General features: G+C 36.0%; 1 protein-coding gene across 2 annotated transcripts in view; it reads right to left on the reverse strand.

Moving 5' to 3' along the window:
• UNC13C (unc-13 homolog C) overlaps positions 1–24,669 on the reverse strand; it is a 654,851-nt gene that overhangs the window by 291,120 nt on the left and 339,062 nt on the right. For both annotated transcript variants that reach the window (XR_004030428.1, XM_030814067.1), the window contains exons 14-17: positions 21,520–21,676; positions 12,414–12,482; positions 10,684–10,773; positions 5,967–6,095 (exon numbers count right to left, since the gene is read on the reverse strand). Coding sequence is in view for 1 of the 2 variants with exons in the window: in XM_030814067.1 (XP_030669927.1) it covers positions 5,967–6,095; positions 10,684–10,773; positions 12,414–12,482; positions 21,520–21,676 (445 nt within the window). In the remaining variant the exon portion in view is untranslated. The remainder of the gene's footprint in view (positions 1–5,966; positions 6,096–10,683; positions 10,774–12,413; positions 12,483–21,519; positions 21,677–24,669) is intronic.

The raw sequence follows: 24,669 nt of genomic DNA on the forward strand, positions 1-24,669 counted from the left end.
CCAGGCTGGAGTGCAGTGGTGCAATCTTGGCTTACTGCAAGCTTCACCTCCCAGGCTTCACGCCATTCTCCTGCTTCAGCCTCCCGAGTAGCTGGGACTACAGGCGCCCGCCACCACGCCCGACTAATTTTTTGTATTTTTAGTAGAGACGGGGTTTCACCGTGTTAGCCAGGATGGTCTCGATCTCCTGACCTCGTGATCTGACCGCCTCAGCCTCCCAAGCAAAACACTATTTTATGTGTAACATTTAATGTCTTTAAACAAGAGCAGAGAAATATTGGAAAATGTTAACATATGGTTATAGGTAGTAAGCATATACATGTTTGATTTGCTTTGTATATTTTCTTTTGTATTCCTGAAATATTTAAAAATAATTTCAACATTTATTTTAGATTCATGAGGTACATATGTAGGTTTGTTACCTGAATAGATTGTGTGATGCTGAGGTTTGGGGTACAACTGATCCCCTTACCCAGGTACTGAACATAGAACCCAATAGTTAGTTTTTAAGCCTTCTCCCATTGCCAGTAGGCCTAGTTTCTATTGTTCCCATCTTTATAAGCTCTCACTTATAAGTGAGAATATGCAGTGTTTAATTTTCCTTTCCTGCGTTATTTTGTTTAGGATAATGGCCTCCAGATGCATCCATGTTGCTGCAAAGGACATTATTTCATTCTTTTTTATGGCTACATAGTATATCATGGTGTGTATACACCACATTTTCTTTATCCAGTCCACCATGGGTGGGCACCTAGGTTGATTCCATGTCTTTGCTTTTGTGAATAGTGCTGTGATAAATATATGAGTGCATTTATCTTTTTGGTAGAAAAACTGATTTTCTTTTGTAGAGATTCTCAGTAGTGGAACTGCTAGGTCAAATGGTAGTTCTGTTTTAAGTTTTCTGAGAAATCTCCATACTGCTTTCCACAGTGGCTGAACACATTTATATTCCCACAAACAGTGGATAAGCATTCCCTTTTTTCTGCAGCCTTACCAGCATGTATTGTTTTTTGATGTTTTAATAATAGCCATTCTGCATGTTTATGGATGTGTAGAATCAATACTGTGAAAATGACCATACTGCCAAAACAATTTACAAATTCAATGCAATTCCCATCAAAATACCACCATAATTCTTCACGGAACTAGAAAAAAACAGTCCTAAAATTCACATGGAATCAAAAAAGAGCCCACATAGCCAAAGCAAGACTAAGCAAAAGGAACACATCTGGAGACATCACATTACCTAACTTTATACTATAAGGCCATAGTCACCAAAACAGCATGGTACTGGTATAAAAATAGGCACATACACAAATGGAAGAGAATAGTGAACACATAAATAAACCCACATACTTACAGCCAACTGATCTGTAACAAAGCAAACAAAAACATAAAGCAGGGAAAGAATACCCTATTCAACAAATGGTGCTGGGATAATTGGCAAGCCACATGTAGGAAAATGAAACTGGGTCTTCATCTCTCATCTTATACAACAATCTACTCAAGATAGATCAAGGAACCTAAATCTAAGACCTGAAACTATAAAAATTCTAGAAGATATAACATCAGAAAAACCCTTCTAGACATTGGCTTAGCCAAAGACTTCATGACCAAGAACCCAAAAGCAAATGCAACAAAAACAAAGATAAATAGGTGGGATTTAATTAAACTAAAGAACTTTTGCACAGCAAAAGGAACAGTCAGCAGAGTAAACAGACAACCCACAGAGTGGGAGAAAATCTTCACAATCTATACATCTGTTAGAGGACTAATATCCAGAATCTACAAGAAACTCAAACAAATTAGTAAGAAAAAAAAATCTTATCAGAAACTGGGCCAAGGACATAAATAGACAATTCTCAAAAGAAGATGTACAAATGGCCAACAAATATATGAAAAAAATACTCAACATAACTATGATCAGGGAAATACAAATTAAAACCACAATGCAATACCACATTACTACTGGAAGAATGGCCATAGTAAAAACATCAAAAAATAATAGATGCCTTCACAGATGCAGTGAAAAGGGAACACTTCTACACTGCTAATGGGAATGTAAACTAGTACAACCACTTTCGAAAACAGTGTAGAGATCCCTCAGAGAACTAAGAGTAGAACTACCATTTAATCCAGAAATCTCACTACTGGGTATCTACCCAGAGGAAAAGAAATCCACACACAAAGAAGATACTTGCACATGCAGGTTTACAGCAGCACAATTTACAATTCCAAAAATATGGAACCAGCCTAAATGCCCATCAATCAACGAGTGAATAAAGAAACTGTGATATATATATATCTCCACATAATAGAATACTACTACTCAGCCATAAAAAGGAATGAATTGATGGCATTCACAGCAACCTAGGTGGAACTGAAGACTATTATTCTAAGAGAAGTAATTCAGGAATAGAAAGCTACACATTGTATGTTCTCACTCATAAGTCAGAGCTAAGCTATGAGGATGCAAAGGCATAAGAATGATACAATGGACTTTGAGGACTCTGGGAAAAGGGTCGGAGGAGTGTGAGGGATAAAAGACTACAAATTGGGTTCAGTGATACTGCTTGGGTGATGGGTACACTGAAATCTCACAAATCACCACTAAATAACTTACTTATGTAACCAAATACCACTTGTTCCCCAAAAACCTAATGAAATAAAAATTTAATAATAAAAATAGCCATTACCACTGGTACAAGATTGTATCTCATTGTGGTTTTGATTTCAACTGTATTTTTGAAATATTTCTTAATAAATTAACATATAGGCTGGGTGTGGTGGCTCATGCCTGTAATCTCAGCACTTTGGGAGGCCAAGGCAGGCAGATCACCTGAAGTCAGGAGTTCAAGACCAGCCTGGCCAACATGGAGAAACCCCGTCTCTACTAAAAATAAAAAAAATCAGCTGGGCATGCTGGCTCATGCCTGTAATCCCAGCTACTGGGGAGCCTGAGGCAGGAGAATCGCTTGAACCCAGGAGGCGGAGGTTGCAGTCAGCCGAGATTGCTCCACGGCACTCCAGCCTGGGCGACAGAGTGAGACTCCATCTTAAAAAATAAATAAATCAATCAATGTTCATCAAGGATATTGGTCTAAAATTCTCTTTTTTGGTTGTGTCTCTGCCTGGCTTTGGTATCAGGACGATGCTGGCTTCATAAAATGTGTTAGGGAGGATTCCCTCTTTTTCTATCGATTGGAATAGTTTCAGAAGGAATGGTACCAGTTCCTCCTTGTACCTCTGGTAGAATTCAGCTGTGAATCCATCAGGTCCTGGACTCTTTTTGGTTGGTAAGCTATTGATTATTGCCACAATTTCAGAACCTGTTATTGGTCTATTCAGAGATTCGACTTCTTCCTGATTTAGTCTTGTGAGGGTGTATTTGTCGAGGAATTTATCCATCACAAGTGGGCTTCATCCCTGGGATGCAAGGCTGGTTCAACATACGCAAATCAATAAATGTAATCCAGCATATAAACAGAACCAAAGACAAAAACCACATGATTATCTCAATAGATGCAGAAAAGGCCTTTGATAAAATTCAACAACCCTTCATGCTAAAAACTCTCAATAAATTAGGTATTGATGGGACGTATCTCAAAATAATAAGAGCTATATACGACAAACCCACAGCCACTATCATACTGAATGGGCAAAAACTGGAAGCATTCCCTCTGAAAACTGGCACAAGACAGGGATGCCGTCTCTCACCGCTCCTATTCAACATAGTGCTGGAAGTTCTGGCCAGAGCAATCAGGCAGGAGAAGGAAATAAAGGGTATTCAATTAGGAAAAGAGGAAGTCAAATTGTCCCTGTTTGCAGATGACATGATTGTATATCTAGAAAATCCCATTGTCTCAGCCCAAAATCTCCTTAAGCTGATTAGCAACTTCAGCAAAGTCTCAGGATACAAAATCAATGTACAAAAATCACAAGCATTCTTGTACACCAATCACAGACAAACAGAGAGCCAAATCATGAGTGAACTCCCATTCGCAATTGCTTCAAAGAGAATAAAATACCTAGGAATCCAACTTACAAGGGATGTGAAGGACCTCTTCAAGGAGAACTACAAACCACTGCTCAATGAAATAAAAGAGGATACAAACAAATGGAAGAACATTCCATGCTCATGGGTTGGAAGAATCAATATTGTGAAAATGGCCATACTGCCCAAAGTAATTTATAGATTCAATGCCATCCCCATCAAGCTACCAATGACTTTCTTCACAGAATTGGAAAAAACTACTTTAAAGTTCATATGGAACCAAAAAAGAGCCCGCATCGCCAAGTCAATCCTAAGCCAAAAGAACAAAGCTGGAGGCATCACGCTACCTGACTTCAAACTATACTACAAGGCTACAGTAACCAAAACAGCATGGTACTGGTACCACAACAGAGATATAGATCAATGGAACAGAACAGAGCCCTCAGAAATGATGCCGCATATCTACAACTATCTGATCTTTGACAAACCTGACAAAAACAAGACATGGGGAAAGGATTCCCTATTTAATAAATGGTGCTGGGAAAATTGGCTAGCCATATGTAGAAAGCTGCAACTGGATCCCTTCCTTACACCTTATACAAAAATTAATTCAAGATGGATTAAAGACTTAAATGTCAGACCTAAAACCATTAAAATCCTACAAGAAAACCTAGGCAATACCATTCAGGACATAGGCGTGGGCAAGGACTTCATGTCTAAGACACCAAAAGCAATGGCAACAAAAGCCAAAATTGACAAATGGGATCTAATTAAACTAAAGAGCTTCTGCACAGCAAAAGAAACTACCATCAGAGTGAACAGGCAACCTACAGAATGGGAGAAAATTTTTGCAACCTACTCATCTGACAAAGGGCTAATATCCAGAATCTACAATGAACTCAAACAAATTTACAAGAAAAAAACAACCCCATCAAAAAGTGGGCAAAGGACATGAACAGACACTTCTCAAAAGAAGACATTTATGCAGCCAGAAAACACATGAAGAAATGCTCATCATCACTGGCCATCAGAGAAATGCAAATCAAAACCACAGTGAGATACCATCTCACACCAGTTAGAATGGCCATCATTAAAAAATCAGGAAACAACAGGTGCTGGAGAGGATGTGGAGAAATAGGAACACTTTTACACTGTTGGTGGGACTGTAAACTAGTTCAACCATTGTGGAAGTCAGTGTGGCGATTCCTCAGGGATCTAGAACTAGAAATACCATTTGACCCAGCCATCCCATTACTGGGTATATACCCAAATGACTATAAATCATGCTGCTATAAAGACACATGCACACGTATGTTTATTGCAGCACTATTCACAATAGCAAAGAGTTGGAACCAACCCAAATGTCCAACAACGATAGACTGGATTAAGAAAATGTGGCACATATACACCATGGAATACTATGCAGCCATAAAAAATGATGAGTTCGTGTCCTTTGTAGGGACATGGATGAAACTGGAAAACATCATTCTCAGTAAACTATCGCAAGGACAGAAAACCAAACACCGCATGTTCTCACTCATAGGTGGGAATTGAACAATGAGAACTCATGGACACAGGAAGAATAAATAAATAAAATAAAATGGTATGGGAGGCAGTATGAATTAGGAGAAGAACATAGAAATAGGAGTTGGAATCCTAATGTCTAGTCCCAAATCTGCCACCTACCCACTGTGTGACCTTGAGAAAATCTCTTCATTTTTCTGAAACTGATTCTTCAGCTAAAACCTTAAAAAATACGTGCCTTTACTATATAAAGTTATTGTAAGGAGTGAATTAGTTCATGTATGTGAAAGTGATATTCAAAAGTGAAGAAAAAGTATAGAAATTCTCAAATTTGCAGTTAATGTGAAATTAAATGAACATACTTTTCTATTTACTATCAGGCTAAACTTATTGAAACAGATATTAGAAACAAAAGTGGGGATTATAAAAGACATACGTATTTTCTCACCGGGTCTGTTAGCTGGGAGTAGAGTTCATGGCAATTGTCAAAAATATACTTGTATGTAGAATCCAGGCAAGCCCTTACACAGTCCTTCACCACCATGCTTGCTTTTGGGGGGCTTTGCAGCTCCAGAACCTGACAGACAAAGACAGACACTTATTTTCTCAAATGCAACGATAACACATTGTATTCTAGTATAAAATATAAAATAAAATATATATAAAATAAATAAAAAAAAAAATAAAATAAAATAATATAATACACAGTATTCTAGTATAAACTACTCAAATATATATTCAATAAATACTTTCAGTTGATTTTTCTATGTGCAGTAAGTGTCATCTTACCATGTGGTTTTAAATGTGTAAACATTTTAACTTTCTGATAGAAAAACTTATTGAAAATGATAATAGTTGTAAACACTCAAATAAAAACACTTAACGTGACCAGTTAGTACTTCATGCATTGATTTCATTCCATTCCATCATCCAACAAATATTCATCACTTCCTATATGCCAGATAATGGTGATACAGCAATGAATGATAGAAAGAAAAATCCCTTTCCTCATGGGCTTAAGTTCAAGTAGATAATAAAATAAATATGTAAAATATATTACATGATGATGCATGTTGAAAAGTAAAACAGAGGAAGGATGGAAAGCATTTCAGTGGAATAGAATTAATACAATAAACAGCAATAGTAAATGAAGCTGCAGGGTGAGAACAAGGGGAAACTACATATAGACCACTATAAGAATCTCAGCTTTTAGCGAGGTGGGAAGAAGTGGATAGTTTAAGCATAAGAGCAAAATGGCCTAATTTTAGCAAAAAAAAACTACCTTTTATAAGGCTCCCTTATGCTGCCTTAAAGTGGGCTATGAAAAAAAAAAAGACCAATTGTGAGAATAATGTTAAAATCTAGTCTAGAGAAGATGATGCTTGACCAAGGTGGTAGAATTAGAAATTATTAGATGAGATCATATTCTGGTAAAATTTAGAAAAAAAGAGCTAACAGGATTTTCTGACAGACTGGATGACTGGTGTGAGAGCTGACCCCAGTTGATCCCAATATTTTAGCCTGAGCAACTGCTATAAGGGAGGTGACTTCAATTTAAATGGAAAAACTGTGGATGGGAGCTCAGGAGTCAATTCTGAACAGTTTAAGAAGCCTATTAGGCATATACATGAATTTCAAGAAGATAATTGGATAAATGAATCTACAGTTGTGGAAAAGTTCTGGTTAGGGACATAAATTTGGAAATTATTAGCTTACAGAAGAATATAAAGAAACAACACTGGTTGAGTATGGATAGTGAAGAGAAGAGGTCCAATAAATAAATCCGGTTAAATCTTACATAATTCTAAATCTGTGACAACAGACAAATGAGAAAGAATAAAGCAGTAGAGAGCCCCACCCCTCGCCCCGCTCCCAAAAGAGCCAATGGTATCGGAGAGAAATAAAACATGAGATGTTGACAAATTAATTTTGGTGAAGTGAGACAGTAAAAGTCTGATTACAGTGTGGTCAAAAACTAAGGACAGAGTTGAAGTTTTAATATTGTTAAAATGTCAGTTCTCTCCGGATTGATCTGTAGATGACATGCAATCTCAATTAAAATCCCAGAAAGGATGAAAATCACCTATACAATTGTGAAAAATGAAGAAACGAGATGGGATGCACATTATCTTTTTTAATGATTTGCTGTGAGGTCACAGTAATCAAGACAGGATGGTAGTGGTGGATGTACAGACAATTGAACAGTATAGAGAGTTCAGAAATAGACCCATGTATATATGGTCAATTTAACTTTTTACAATAATACAAAAGCAATTCAGTGGAGAAAAGAAAATCTTTCTAAGAAATGCTGCTGGAACTATTTAACATAAATATGTAAAATGTTATCCTTGACTCACACTTCACACTTATATCAAACAAAAACAACCACCAAAAAAACCCCAAAATTCTAAATAAAAAATATGCCCAAATACAAAAGGTAAAACCAATCTTTTAGAAGAAACACACCAAAAAACCTCTTTGTGATGTTGGTTTAACCAAGAGCATTATCCATAATTAGAAAAAAAATGATAAAGTAGACCAAAATTAAAAACTTACTATATGACATATTTTTAAGACAATTAAAAGACAAGGCACAAACAAGGCAAAAATAATAGCAAATCACATATCTGACAAAAAATTGTATTCAAAACATATAAAAACTCTCAAAACTCAAGACTATTGTATTATTGAAGAGTGCAAGAAAGTAGATTTTAAATATTCTACTCACAAAAATGATAACTTTGTGAGGTAATGCATATGTTAATTAGCTAGATTTAGCCATCCTGCAATGCATATATATTTTAAAACATCATGTTGTACACAATAAATACATGCAATTTTATCTATCAATTTAAAATAATTAAAATTAAAATGCCCTTAACAGTAAGAAAACCAGCTAATAAATATGGGTAAAAATTTCAACATTCTTCACAAAAGAAGATGTTCAGACAGCAAATCAACCCCCCCAAAATTCTCAATATTATTAATTTTTAGACAAATAAAATTAATACATTAAGATAATGCAACGTCACTTCTACTAGAATAATAAATACATACAAACATACATACATAACATTGAAAATCCCAAGAGTTTTGCTAGAGGATGCAGAACAACTGGGACTCTCACACACTGTTGCTGAGGATTTAACCCAAGGAACATAAAAAACGTATGTTTACAACTATAATCCCATGCTTATTTAAAACAGTTTTATTTGTAATAAACCAAAATTGTAAATAACTCAAATATCTCTCAATGAGGGAATGGATAAGTTGGTAGTACATATATAACAAAGAATTACTACTTAGCAATTAACAGAAGTGAATTGTTGATACACTCAACACCAATGAATCTCTATTGTGTTATGCTACATTGTGTAAAATTTCATTTACATGATGTTCTAAGGAAGGCAAACCTACAGGCAAAGAACAAATCAGTGGTTACCAGCATGTGGGAGAAGGGTTGACGACAATGGTACAGCACAAGGGAATTCTGTAGGCTCATGGAACTGTTCTGTATCTTATTGCTCTGGTGGTTATATGACTACACATTTGTCAAAACTAATAGGACTGTACAACAAAAGAGTGATTTTTACTCTCTGCCGTGAGAAAAAAGGATAACAGGAGAAGAAAATTTGTTGAAAGGATAATAGGAGGAAATTAATTGGAAGGAAATGTATAGATGACTATTTCAAGGAGTTTTGCTATTAAGGGAAATGAACTGGGGTAGTAGCTATAGAAGAAAGTGATGCCAAGCAGTATTTTGAAGACTGTAAAATCAACAGCACATACATAAGGGAAAGCTGACAATTCAGGAGAGTGGAGAGTATTGCTGGACCAATATTTTAGTGCACAAGAGAAGACAAAATCAATTGCACAAGTAGAAGAGACCACATTTTCTAAGAAAACATATGGCTCATCAATAGTAAAAAAGAAAGAATATAAGGACACATACAAGGAGGTACCTACTGGGGTAGGTGGTGGGAGTATGTGATTGGAGCTTGAGGATTCTCCTCTTTCTTTCCTCCTATTTTTGTTTTTTCATTGAAATAGGAAGCAAAGTAATCAGCTGGTAGTGAGGGTTGGGGAAGAATAGTTACAAGTTTAAGGAGATAGTGCTTTTAAGCAAGGAGGCATGGCAGATGGGTAGCACTGTGCTGGCAAGCCCTACCCTCACTCCCATTCCTCACTCCTCAGTGTCAATGGCAGACATCACTTGTCAATCTAAGTCAACTTGATTGGGTCTCGCCATCATTATCTGCACATTGTTCCAATAGCTACTGACAGTAGATTAGAATTGACGTAAATTCTATTTATCCTAGTCACCCAGTTAACCTGATTTTAAACCAAATGAATTTTAATTCAACTTTAAAGAATCTAAATGAAATTTAATATAGTATGGTTTCCCTTTGTGTCTCTCTTTTATTACAAAATGCCATTTTTAGAGGTTCTAGTGAAAAAAAATTATGGGCAAATGCAAAGAAAAAAATTGTTCCTATTTAGGAATTTTCTGAATAAGCATCGTAATACTCTCTTTCAAAGAGCGTATATTTTAGCCCACAGCCTGGCAAGTAGTTTCTGAAAATGCTTTACATAAGTTGCACTGCAAGCCAGAACTATGACTGCAGAGAACTCGCAATTAAAGCAGAAATGATATATCTAAAAAGAAATACCTGGTTTGTAAGGCCTAGCCAATTACACCAATAGATAGGTGATCAAACATATTCCTACACAGACATTTCCAGTGCTGAAAATGGAAGTGGCCACAATTGGGGTAAATTTAAAAGAGTCAGCTACTTTCTTGTAGCAAAAAAAGTCAGCAAAACATCTAAGTTAAAACTAAAATTAGAAGTGAACTCCATTTCCATTTAACATTCTTTGGAAATTTTTTAAGTGCCACATCCACTTACTAGAGAGCTTTATCTAAGAGAGATTTAACTGAGAACTAAATTAGAGCCAAACGCATCAGAGTATTTTAAGTGTCTAGGATAATCTCTTTTTCACTATACCTTATATTGGAAGATTCATTGAGTTCAGGCAAAGATAGTACAGCTTAATCGATGGGGTTAACAAAGTACTTGATCAAGAGGAGGGTAAAGCAAGACTTTACCAGGGGATGAATGTATTCTATGTCACACCAAAACAGTGACAGAAATAAAATGAGATACCTTCATCCTAAAAAAGGTGATACTTGTTAACAGGTCAACAGTTGATTTCAGGTCTTGCAGTCTTTCAGTATTGCTTGCAGGAAAGTTTTCCTGGTTAATTAGGAAACAGAAAATGGATAAGGTTGTCAGCAGCAAACCTCCAGTGGGAAAATAAACTAAAACCAGCTTCTCATGAAAGAAAATGGAAAGTAAACAGTATCCAATTTTAAAAATACTCTTAAAGTATTCTTAAAATATTTTTATCATAAAACATTATAGAACATAAACAATTTGGAAATATTATATTTTTACCCTTGGAAAACTGCACTCTTCTATTTATACTAACAATGCAATAAATGCAAAACAATATCATTATTACAATGTTATGTTATTAATGCTTGCTTCTAAAATAGTCTTGCTACTAAAAGGAGGAAGTGTAGCATACACAGGAAAAAATTTTCATGATTTTCTCAAGATAACTACTACTTTTTAAAAAAAATTTTGGAAATTATACATGTGCTGCATTTACTTTTAGTCACAAAAATACTTTAAAAGTTAAAAAATAAGTTTGCATCATACAGTCTTTCCTGAAATACTATGGATTTTAACAAAAGGTTTCTTTTAGCCAGGTTTGATGAGAAGTATCATTTAAAAATACAGATGTTTATAATTTTGAAGGAATGAAAAGTTATAAAATGTTTGAACTAAGAAACAATTTTTACTTTGGTCAATTTCATGTATTAACATGCTTTTCTAAAGAGCCATTAGGAAAACCATCGCTAATTACGAGATATTCATGAACTTGAACAGGGTTAGTGTGCCTATGATGAGGTGGTGAATGAGGTGGCTTCAGGCCTTTGTCGCCCCCAAATATCTCTCTCAATGGCTTAATGGTTGTTCTCTTCTCATTATGTTGGCCCCAGATCCAACATGAAATAACCAACATGAAACAATACTAAATTAAATTTGGTATTATAATTTCCATAAGTATGCAATTAAAGTATCTGTCAATAAGAGACTAATTAAAAATGAATGCATGGGAGATAGATATGTTCAAATAAGAAAAGATGTTTAGGATACATTGTTAAAGAATGTAAGATACAAGACAGCATCTATTAGTTATTACTATAGACATTTTATAACTAAAATTTGTAACTTTTTATAACTAAGATATTTTATAACTAAAATTATATGTGTGTATATTTATGCACATATGTATATGAATATATTTGTGGTATGTGTATGTGTTTCCCCAGGAGGTGATATATAGAATTGTTGACAATGAATTCTGGGCAGCTTTGCAAGAGCACATGGTACTCTCGGTACCATGATCTAGGAGGAAAGAGGATGAAGCAGTAAATTAAGTAGGAAGCTCAGAAATTGGGGAAATATCAGCAGAATATTTCAGTAACAAAGGATGAGCTTTCAAAATGAGGACCTTGCCATAGTCTACTTCATGAATTAGCTGAGGGTCATTGAATCTGATGGCTATTTTAAAAATTACAAAATTAAAGCTGCATGTGCGTACACACACACACACACACGCACATACACAGAGTATTGTTATAGTCTACGTGGGGCAAAGAATCTGAACAACGAAGGAGACCTGCTGGATTATTTCTAAGGGTGACAGCACCTGAGGTCAATATATTTTTATTTTTCTATTACATGATGGATAATTTTTACAACATGGCAAGAAATTCTCTAGACCAAACAACAGTTTTCTTTTAGGCAAGTAAATTTGTACATACCCTATACTTTGACAGATCAATCCTCAAAGAGTTATGTAACTGGTCCAGTAGTTTTATGAATTTTTCCCTCTGTACAAAGCAAACACAAAATAGGAGAATATAAATAAATGACCACTCTAATGACCTCATAATAATTCTGAGTTTTGTCTCTATTTTGTAGAAAGAAAGGATCAAATATATCAATGACTTGTCCAAGATCATAAAGTTACTATGTGGCATAGCAGTGATTCAAACTCAGGTCTCTTTGACACCAAATTCATGCTCTTTTCAGTAAGTCATACTTCCTCTCTATGATGAATGAGAAACGTGTAACTGTTCTAACAAAATATCTAGAGACTTGCATTTTGTAGAAAGAGATCAGACAAATAAATTACCAGTACATTTCTCTGTGTGTAGTAATTCACAACAATATAATGCGTCAGCAAGAGAAAATGCAACCCATTCTTCTTTTTATTCCTGTACTTCATGCCCCTTCTCCAGACAATATATTACAGTTTTTTACACTTCTCCCACCTACGGAAGTGGGAGCAGGTGTTGTTTTTGTCAAAACCAATTTGAAAAAAAATTTTCTTCTTGGAAGCAAATGTAGACTTCATAATCTGAAAGGATCAATTGCTTTCAAAGGCTGTGTATGATTTAGTGCTAAAATTAGTATAAAAATGCAGCCAAAAAACTTCTGTTGCTTCCACTTGATGCAGTATCAGTGTTGAACTGTCCTCTTAACAGAAGTAATTGAAGATGGTGAGAATAAAGAGCTTTTCTCTTATTAAGTGTATGGTTAAAGTTGTATGGATTAAACAAAAACAAAGTCAAAACATAAAAGTCACACATGCAAACCTTATTGGTAGACACTCCACTATTCTGAATTCCAGTTTTCTCATCAAAAATAAAAAAAAATGGGAGAGGTAAGATTAAATGACATAAAATGTCCCTGCCAACATTAATATTCTGTAAACACCAAATTGCACTTTGGAAGATATTGACAAAAATGAAAGCTTTTCCCGGTGGTTTCACATAGGAGGTGGATTTATGGGGTATATAACTCTTATGCCTCGAAGTCACTGATCTTGATGGAGTGAGCTGAATAGTAACAGGAGGTGATAAATTGTTCCTAAGCTGAAACTCCAATTTTCTGAATAAACTGTCATCATCAGATTTATACATCAGTAAGAAAGTTTGAGTATCATTTCTGTGTTAACCTCTGCGGAGGCAATAAAGGAGCCTAAGAAACGAGCCCTGCCTTCCAGAAGCATGCAATCTTGTTAGGCAGGTTAAGACCCTTTATGCCAACAAAGCTACAGAAAATACAGATGAGTTGAACATCTTAGATCTTTCCCTGCCACTCTCAATTATACCTTCCCAGGGGATGAGGCAAACTATACAGTCCTTTCTTAACTCTCCAACTTCTATGCATTTGGGTTGGTGGCCCTCAATCCAGATAGAAAAAGAGAAGAATCACTAAAATAATTAGTTTAGGCCACAGTAAAGTTAATCATTTAGATGATTATCAAAGTGAGTGTGATTCGTGTCACATCTCTGGATGCCTTATCTTATCTCTGTGATGGGCACAAATCATCAAGACAGTTGAAGTGACTGATCAACCATACTGTGGCCCAAATCATTGGCCCTCTTATACTCATTGGGGCAAATGGTTCTGGTTGTCTGCCCAATATCCATTCTTCCATTGTTCCTTACTAAAAGAATATCATATGTCAAATGTGCCCATATGAAATGCTCACCCTCTCAGACCTCTTTTCCTCCAAGGATGACCACATGCCATGGTTTTGGCCAATGAGATGTAGACAGTTTATTAAATAAAATAGACCCAGCTACCATACTACCAATGACTTATTGTTTTGAAAGATTTAAAAAGAGTGCTTGGCAGATAGTGTTTGTTACATTAGTGTTTGCTGTATAATTCTTTGTTAGGTATACCATTCAGACTTTTCAACTTTTGCCCTTTGTGCTTCTTCCCTTTTCCCACCTAAAACTCTAATAGGCTCCAGAAGATAGAGTGCTTATTTCATGCCCATTAGATGAAAATGGAAAGAACAAATGGAAAAAAAAAAAAAAGGATTGCCTACATCCATCCTACCCCATCTGCCCACTCTTTTAAAATACTACAATACTGAGCAGCTATACTAGCTCTGAATTCCCTACCTCTGTGGACTTAGCTTCCATGAGTGGGGGAGCAAAGGGGGAAATCTTATTTAGTTAAATGTATTTAGTGAGTTTCTGTTTCATGCAGTTGAAAAGATTTCTGACTGATACAGTTCACACATTTGGTTTCCCTACCTAGTCTTCGGTGCCCAGCTGGAAAATTTACATTCAAGGAAAATAGAAAACTGTGAAGAAAACTGCTGGGCTTCTTGCCACTGAATCCAGAACAACATCAGATGATGTGAAATTAAAAGTATGCTGCTGATTGAATTTTCATAGGGATTCTTTAAACAGCAGGACAGCTTGAAATTTAATTTTATTTACAACATTTCTATTTAACTAGAGTGAGATTGCCTTTGCAGAGCAGAGCAAGCCTACTGTCTGTAGGGTGTGATTTGAGGAATAACGAAAGACTGGGTGATTAAAAAATGTTTCCCCAAGGGACATGGCACAATATCTAAAATTGCCACATTATTCAGTTTTTTATTAAATAAGGGCCACATATGTCTAGTAGGAGGCAAATCAATAATAAAAATAATAATAAATATTATAATAGGTTCAAAAATAACAGTTAGAAGGAATAAGATCCAGTGTTTGGTAGCACAATAGGGCAACTATAGTTAACAATAATTGGTTGTGTATTTCAAAATAACTAAAAGAGTGGAATTGGAATGTCCCCAACATGAAGAAATGATAAATGCTTGAGATGATAGATATTCCAGTTATTCCGATTTTATCATTACATATTGTATGCATGTATCAAAATTTACCTCGTACCCCATGAATATGTACAATTATTATGTATCCAATTAGAAATTTAAATAAATTTTTAAAATAAATAAAAGGTAAATCCAAGCAAAAAAAAAATAAAATAACAACTTGGTTTAATTAGTTGACCAGAATAACTAGACCAGGGATTGGCAAACTGTCTACAACGGGCTAGTTAGTAAATATTTTTCACTTTGCCAACCCTGTCTCAACTATTCAGTCTGACACTGTAGCACAGTAGCTGCCATAGACAATATGTAAATTGTCTAATAGGCATGATTGTTTTCCAATGAAACTTGATTTATGGAGTTTAGCCCTGCCTTTCATTTCAGTGGAGTTGAGCTCTAATTGAGCTCTGGCCTCTCTTCTCTATTGCAATAGCCTTGAATAAAGTTTGCCTTGCCTATTTAATTTTGTCTTCTGTAATTTTTGCTTTTACATCATATATGAAAAAAAAATTGGTGTTTTCCCAAATTTTATGAAAATCACTAAAACGCATGTGGCATGAAATAAACTCTTCTAAAGTGTCCATTAAAAAAATATGTCAACTCTGCTAAGTAAAAAAAATTTATAAAAATAATATTTCAATTTTTTGTCATATGACGTGATCAAAGAAAATGCAGCCAAAAATGTGCAGAAAGAAAATATTATAGAGGTTCGTCAGTCAATAAAAATATCATTTATACTTGGTTATATATATTGAGCATGTATATACTCAAGTAAATAAACAGCTCAGAAATATCAATTTTACGATTGATTTGGTATTTGTATTTCAAGATAACTCACTAAATAAATTTCCTAAAGACACCTTCAAAATTAAAATATTGACTACCTCCCACCTCATGGAATTTTGTTCCTTTTCAACTCCTGATGTACCCATAAGTGCCTTCAACACACATAGAGACATTTTATCTAATAAAGTTCTTTGGCTGGACTCCAAATAACATTTACACTCAGTGATGTGCTGGTAAAGTGGCTCTCTGAAAGCAAAAAGCCTTGATTTTCAGCATTTGCTAACTTTCATGTTGTAAATACTTTTAATATATCCAATTTCAAGGATGGCTGTGTTTAACAACAAGCTTGCAATATTCCTGAAAATTTACTGATCAGTTCTCATGAGCAGGTACCAGCCAGTTGTAGCATACCACTGTTCTACAATCAATTTTCAACAATATACTCCCTGAGTTACCTTTTGGACCTGAGACTTCCCTTGCGAAATGTTAACTGAAAGGTGCTATTAATATGTTCCTCCTACAATCCTCTGTCTCTGCCTGTTTTCTCTCTTCCACTCTCTCCGTCCCTTTCCCCGCTTCTCCCCTCCTTCTCTCTTGCTATCCATCATACTTCTCATGGTTCCACTTACCAAAAACTAGAGCTAATGGCAAATCACTTTACCTTCACCCCATTATGTTTATATAAATTTCCTTACCTTCCCATGGCCTCTTTTCTGCAAAATTTCGGCCTAGAGTCAATCCAACCATCAGCTATATCTCCTAGTAGATCAGCATCAGAATGCTGACACACTCTAAGAAAGTCTCACTGTCACAAGAATTGTGACAACACATTTATAGTGCCCAACAGCAAATGACACTTTCAGTTTACTAGGAATTTCTTTTGCATGTCCCTGAAACATTCTTTTTTGTATTCCCCTCAGTAGCTTATCCAAACTTTTACCACCCCTCTTTCCCCTCTGCAACCATTTCACAGCCCATTGTTTTGTAAATGAGCAATCCTTGTCCTTCCTGACAACTTTGAAGAAGGAATAAAAAATAAGGCACAAGTGCCCCAACTTTTCACTTCTATATCAAAAGCTTAGTGTTCTCTGCAAGGACTCTCACACTATTTCCTTGAATTTCAGAACAGAGCTTGTCCTTTCTCATTCTAAAGGCTAGCCTCTCCTTCTGCCCTCATGACTGCACTTCCTTCGTTTCCTCTGAGATAGTACTTACAGTCACTTATTCTCCCATCCGAGAAATTCGCAACCTCACTCTTGCAACTAGCTCCTTTCCTAACACTCTATAAACATGTTTATATTTACCTTATTAGTTTAAAAATCCCTACCCAAGAAGATAATAAAAATAAAGTCTATTTTTATATGGAAAAACCTTCTTACTCTTGCCCAATCTCTCTTTTTATCTTCTGATTTAAGTTCCTTGAAAGAATAGTCTATTTCCTCATCCAATTTCACGCTTTCTTTCAGAATGTTGTTATAAAGTTAATACAGACTTAAGGTATTTTATAAAAAATTTTAGACGTCATTCTCAGCAAAGTAACACAAGAAGAGAAAACCAAACACCACATAAGTGGGAGTTGAACAATGAGAACATATGGACGCAGGAAGGGGAACATCACACACTGGGGCCTGTCGAGGGGTGAGGGGCTGAGGGAGGGATAGCATTAGGAGAAATACCTAACGTAAATGATGAGTTGGCGGGTGCAGCAAACCAACATGGCACAAGTATACCTATGTAACAAACCTGCACGTTGTGCACATGTACCCTAGAACTTAAAGTATAATAATAACAAACAGACTGTTGTATAAAGATTAGTACAAAACAAAACCAACAAAATGTCAGATATAATCCAACTAGGTGGCTACATCATTGGTATTTTAGCACATTTCCTTCCAGTCTTATCTCTAAACCTGTATGTGAGTATGTAAGTGTGTGTGCGTATGTGTGTGTGTGTCTTCAATGTTGGAATTAAATTGCATATAGAGTTTTTTAGCATACTTTTTTCATTTATTATTATCATGGGCATTGCTCAATTATAGAACCTCTTCCATAAAAACTTGAGTTTTTTTTTTGTTGTTGTTGTTGTTGTTTTTTGAGACGGGGTCTTGCTCTTTCGCCCAGCCTGGAGTGCAGTGGCTCAATCTCGGCTCACTGCAAGCTCCGCCTCCCGGGTTCACGCCATTCTCCTGCCTCAGCCCCCCGAGTAGCTGGGACTACAGGAGCCCGCCACTGCGCCCAGCTAATTTTTTGTATTTTTAGTAGAGACGGGGTTTCACCGTGTTAACCGGGATGGTCTTGATCTCCTGACCTCGTGATCCGCCCACCTCGGCCTCCCAAAGTGCTGGGATTACAGGCGTGAGCCACCGTGCCCGACCAAAACTTCATTTTTAATGACTGTATCATATTTTAGTGAATAATTGAGCTTTAATTTATATAACTGTGCTTCTATGCCAGGGATATTCAATCTTTTGGCTTCCATAGGCCACAATAGAAGAAGAAGAATTGTCTTGGGCCACACATAAAATATGCTAACACTAATGATAGCTGATGAGCAATAAAAAAAAAATCATGCATAAGTCTCACAATGTTTTAAGAAAGTTTATGAATTCGTATTGGGCTATATTCAAAGCCACTCTGGGCTGCATGTGGCCTATGGGCTGTGGGTTGGACAAGCTTGTTACATGCCACTCACTGAACAAACTTCAGGAAATCAGGCTTCAACCTCAATTGCTTCACTGACCGACGACCTTCTACTTGCCAAATTCAATGGGCTAATTTCTTTCTCCATTTTACTTGAACTCTCTATGACAGTTAATGATGTTATATACTACCCTTTTCCCCAAAGAGTTTACCTTACCGTTTACAGTTATCACTTCTTTTTAGAGACCAGGTCTCATTCTGTGGCCCAGGCTGCAGTGCAGTGGTACGATAAAATCACATTTAAAAAAAAAATCATTGTCATCCAATTGGGCTAGCCATTTTCCTAGGTAAACTTTGCTTGCATCTCTTCTGTACACCCAGGGGTTCTGTCCTTTTCACTTTACTTTTGAACATGTTTCATCTACATCATGATTTCAAATAAGATTTATACATGAAAAGGTCTAAATGTGTAATGGTTTTCTTTTCTTAAAGATTTGTTTTACAATTTTCATAGGTAAGAAAGTTTTTCCTACTGGTTTATTATCTGGAGTCTCAAAATGTGTGGGCTAGGCACCTTTGAGAAGGATCAAGAAGGGAGCATATCATTGTCATTGAGTCCCAGATGACAGAATCAGCTTTAATAGTTAGGCGAATAAAAACCTGAGGTTCCAACGTGGAGGCAGGAGATATACTTAGGTATATTTGACTCATCAAATGGCATTATTTTCAACAGCTAGAAAAATATAGTCAAATTTCTATACCAAATCACCAACTTTTCACAATGTAGTTTGAAGAAACATTTCTCTTTCTTTTGGCCCTATTCTATAATAAGCTATTGTATTTACAAAATGAAGTTTGTTATAACTACATTGCCACTGAAATACTAAAATGTACTGAAATCAATCTGCTCTCTCTTCTTTGGGTCAACATGAAGTAAAGGAGCATGTTACCTAATTTTCCTCTAGGTAGTTTTTACGGTGGATATTAATCACTGAAACACATCTTTCTCAGAGGGAGAAAGGCTCAATGTTCCATGATGTTGGCTTATTGTTCACAATATACACACACGGAATATTAGAAGCAAAACAATTTCATAGCACAGCATGCTTTATGTTATAGGTAAAATCCCAAGACAACAAGTGCTGTTACTAAGATGAGGTTTTTATAACAAAACTATTCTATGATCTGGTATTTGGTAACAACAGGATTTTGTTAAGCTGGCTAGGGAACGTTCTTTGGTTCCAGCTTCTGCAAGAGTCAATCTGTCTAACAAAAGTAGCTTATACTGTAGGTAAGGCAGGAGAGACAAAATTCTCATATTTTATGCAATGACACGTTTAACTTTTACCAGCTGGCTTGCCATCTTTTATCTAATTTTATCATTATTTTAAATTTGAGAAACATGTTAAAGTAACAATTATCTTCTTCATTGAGCATGTTGAGGAACTGAGGCTTAGATGACTAAACTGACTTGCTAAATTTCAATAAAAACTGAAACTCCATAACTCCTAACCCAAAGAGTAGTCTCTTTTACTGGCATTTTATTTGATTTGGCATTAAATAGAAATTATACTTTCCTTTGATTATTGATTATTCTAATTCACTTCGTACACCTCACATGCATTTCTCTTTTAGAGGAAAAGGACAGAAAAAGAGTAAACACAGGAGCACATCTTTTTCCCTATTAGATTTTTCACCCTTTTATTTGCTGTGTCTCAACTGTTTCTTTTCTATGACACATAACTCAAAATTTGATTTCTAAACAATATACTCTGTAACAAAAATATATTCAGTAAACTAAATTGGAAGCGCAGTGGAAACAATATGGTGCCATGAAAAATCACCTTCCCACAATTGATCTTAGTTTCCTCCATGAGAAAAAAAAAAAAAAGATGACAAAAAACCTGTTTCACAGGATTATTGAACAGTGCTACTGCCTACCCATTAGCCCTGACCAGAAACCTGGGAATATTTCCAGGCATCTTCTCCTTCCCTCCCTGTCCGTGTCCCCAAACATACCAAATGCTATTGAGGCTGTTGATTTTATGCCCTGAAAACCTTTGGTATCTATCCTCTCTTCTCCATCTCCACTCATTTTTAATTTTGACTCTTACCACTTTACTAGAAAGACTCTTAATTTATATCCTATTTCCAGTCTTGCCAATTTCAGTTACAGCATACTTGTAGAGAAAGAGTTACAACGACGGATGCAACAGACGAATTCTTGGGGCTCCTTTGATTCCCTGAATTTCTACTTTTCAATGCATTCTTGATGCCTTTGCATATGTCAGATGGACAGCCTTAATTAGGCACAGATTGTTTTTCTTAGGCTCCTTAAACACGTACTATGTTTTACTTAGAGGATGTGCCACTATCCATCAGTACCAGAAGGAACCAACAGGAAGTGCAAATGGAGCCTAATATGTTCCAGAGATGGCAGCCAAGCTCACACTTAGTAGGGAACTGTATCTACAAGACAGTGAATCTGAAATGTTGAATACCAAATTTGCATATGTTGAGAATTCCCTATAAAGTCCCAGCATTCTCTTATAAAATGTATGTTTTTCCCTCACTGAAAAAGATCCTTTAAGATATGAAGATTCAATCTAATGAAAATTCTTATTGACTGTCAAAGTTAATTTACTAAAAATGTTTCAAATGAACTTTGAGCTGGAGCCCATTATGCTATTCCCTAAAATGTCCTTTCTGAAATAAGATTCCAAGAATATCTTAAGTTCAAAGTCTCTTGAAATGTAACTCCCATAAGCTGCTAGGAATTTTAAAGTTTAAAAAATTATACTTACACCAAAGTTGGTAGCAGCAAATCGATCTGAGGCAGAAACCTGTACATTTGTTGAAACTGTTGTGTGAGCATAAAAAGCATTTATATTAGCCAGCAAGGTGCTCATGACGGCAGGGACACCGGGGCACATGTATTTAGAAGACAGACATGAAAAGTGCCTGCAAGACAAAAAATATAAAGTGTTTTTAAAACAGAAATTAATTAATTCATGCAACAACAGAGCTTCTAACATCAGCAATTAAGTAATTCCACAGCTACATCTATGAAAAGGAGAGAAAACTGCACAATCTCTAATTGAAAGAAAAACAATTTCGGCCTTTTGAAAATTTCTCATTCACAAATGTAAAGTGGCTTAATTAGAGTGTAATTTGCCCTTTTTGCCCGTGGACACTGCCGAGAAAGCATTGTTAAAGTCTCCCTTGCCACTGTCGTCATGTCGAAGTCAGTTTTCGAAAAAGCCTGAACAGCTGCAGAAGCTCTGCATCAGAGGGTTAAGCTTTGAAAAAAGTTAGTAAGAGTCTGAGGAGCGATGGGGAACACTTACAGGCTATGGGGTAATGAGAGACCCAAACACCCAGCGTTCCAGGGGCTTTGGGTTTGACACGTATGCCACTGTGGAGGAGGTGGATGTAGCCACGAATGCAAGGCCACAAAGGCGGATGGAAGAGTTGTGGAAACAAAGAGAGCTGTCTCAAGAGAAGATTCTCAAAGACCAGGTACCCAATTAACTTTGAAAAAGATCTTTGTGGGTGGCATTAAATAAGACATTGAAGGACATCACTCAAGAGATAATTTTGAACAGTACAGGGAAATCGAAGTGATTGAAATCATAGCTGAGGCAGTGGCAAGAAAAGGGGTTTTGCTTTTGTAACCTTTGATGACCATGACTCCATAAATAAGGCTGTCATTCAGAAACACCTTACTGTGAACGGCCACAACTCTGAAGTAAGAAAAGCCCCGTCAGAGCAAGAGATGGCTAGTGCCTCACCCAGTTGAAGAGGTCAAAGTGGTCCTAAAAGCTTTGGTGGTGGTCATGGAGGTGGTTTCAGGGGAATAACAACTTTGGTCATGGAGGAAACTTTAGTGGTTGTGTGGCTTTGGTGGTAGCTGTGGTGGTAGTGGATATGGTGGCAGTGGGATGACTATAATGGATTCGGTAATAATGGAAGCAGTTTTGGAAGTACTGGAAGCTATAACAATTTTGGCAATGATAGGAGTCAATCTTCAAATTTTGGATGAATGAAGGGTAGAAACTTTGGAGGCGGAAGCTCTGGCTCCTGTAGTCATGGAGGCCCATACTTTGCCAACCAGGAAACCAAGGTGGTCATGGTGGTTCCAGTAGCAGCAGTAGCTATGGCAGTGGCAGAAGATATTAATTACTGCCAGGAAACAAAGTTTAGCAGGAGAAGAGAGCCAGAGAAGTGACAAGGAAGCTACAGGTTCCAACACAGTTGTGAATTCAGCCAGGCACAGTAGTGACAGGGCCTTGCTGCTCTCAAAGAAGATGTGTTTTAGACAATACTCATGCGTATGGGCCAAAAACTCAAGGATTATATTTGTGACTAATTGTATAACAGGTTATTTTAGTTTCTGTTTTGTGTAAAGCATTCCAGTGAACGTTTTTAATGCAGATTTTTTTTGCACCCTTGATGTTGATTGCTAAATGTAATAGTTTGATCATTATGCGGAATAAATGTGTCTTAAAAAAAAAGAACGTAATTTGCTGCAAAGATGTGAAAACTCAACTTTGAATGTTGCACGTACACACCAAAAATACAATTTCCAGTGGAATTTAGCACAATCGGAAAGCAACTGTGCAGGAGTCTCCCTACTTCCTCAACCCTGCTTCTACTTATTTTCATTCCTGAAATGCCATATTTTAACCAAAATGTTCTTTTGTATTTGTATGCCTCTCACAGTTGTAAAGTAGCAAGACACCCTCCTCTCGTTATACATCGAATTAATAAGTCAATTTAACCTCTGACTTGAGTCCAGTTTGTATGATTTTTCAGAAAGAAATATCTTCTGTAAGCAATTCTCTTTTCTAAGTAAGCACTTTGTTACAGACAAGATTTAATTAGGCAAACAGATGAATAGTGAGAACAGATTGAATAATGCCAGCTTTATGCTTAAAGATCATTTCTTTTAAACCTTGAATAATGGTATCATTTATACCCATCAGAAGCGTCAAGGGTCCAATTTTGTTATTTCTCTCAAGGAAACCTGTTTCATTTGAACTACAACAAAAGACTTGAAATTGGACAGCACAGCTTATGATAAAAGTGAAAGATAAAATATCCATGGAGGAAAGAAAATTTCACTATATAATGTGATCCTATTTTGCTCTCATATCTTACTATGCCACCAAATCATCTAGACATTTCAGAATTTTGTATTATCAAACACATACATAAATAGCTGCCCTGAGTGGCACTCACAAAAAATAAATGATGGCCCTGAAAACTGTGGCTTTTCTTAGATCTTAACCAGGCACCTTTCTACCTACTTTGTCATAATACTGATTAACAAAAAAGGTTAAATCTTTAAAGGTGCATCTTTAAGAATCACGAATAAAAATCTATGCTATGAGAGTTCCAGGATTTGTGCAAATTAACCCTGGATTTAGATTATTAATGAGTGCTTCTTTAAGGAAATGGTGTTATGACTTTATTATACACTGAATTGATTATAATCAATATGTATTAAGAATCCACAAACGATATTATTTATGGAACAAAAAACATTAGTTAAAAATAGAAACTAAAAATTCTTAGAGCTATGCTATCACATTTCTTTTTTTTTTTTTTCAATAATTCACAAGTAATTACATTTGTCAGACTAAAATCACAGGTCAAAAGTTGTGGAAAATGTAATTCCTAAAATGGTGTAGGCAACAATAAAATAACTAGGGGGAAAAAGAGATATAGAAATGCTATAGTCAATTTTGAAAATAAATTGTTAAGACACTCAAAAACAAGGGGGTCATTACCCCGACCCTGCATTGTCTATTTAAAGGGATACTGGAGGTCATCAGGCTGAGTAATCTCATTCTTGGTTTTAAAAAGGATTGGTGCTTTCATAAAGCAGCCATATTACTTGGCTTTACTTTTGTAGCTGCCACCTTGAGATTTTTGGTGCTTGGTTAAGGAAG

Source organism: Nomascus leucogenys, chromosome 6 (assembly GCF_006542625.1).
Source record: "Nomascus leucogenys isolate Asia chromosome 6, Asia_NLE_v1, whole genome shotgun sequence".
Classification (NCBI taxonomy): domain Eukaryota; kingdom Metazoa; phylum Chordata; class Mammalia; order Primates; family Hylobatidae; genus Nomascus; species Nomascus leucogenys.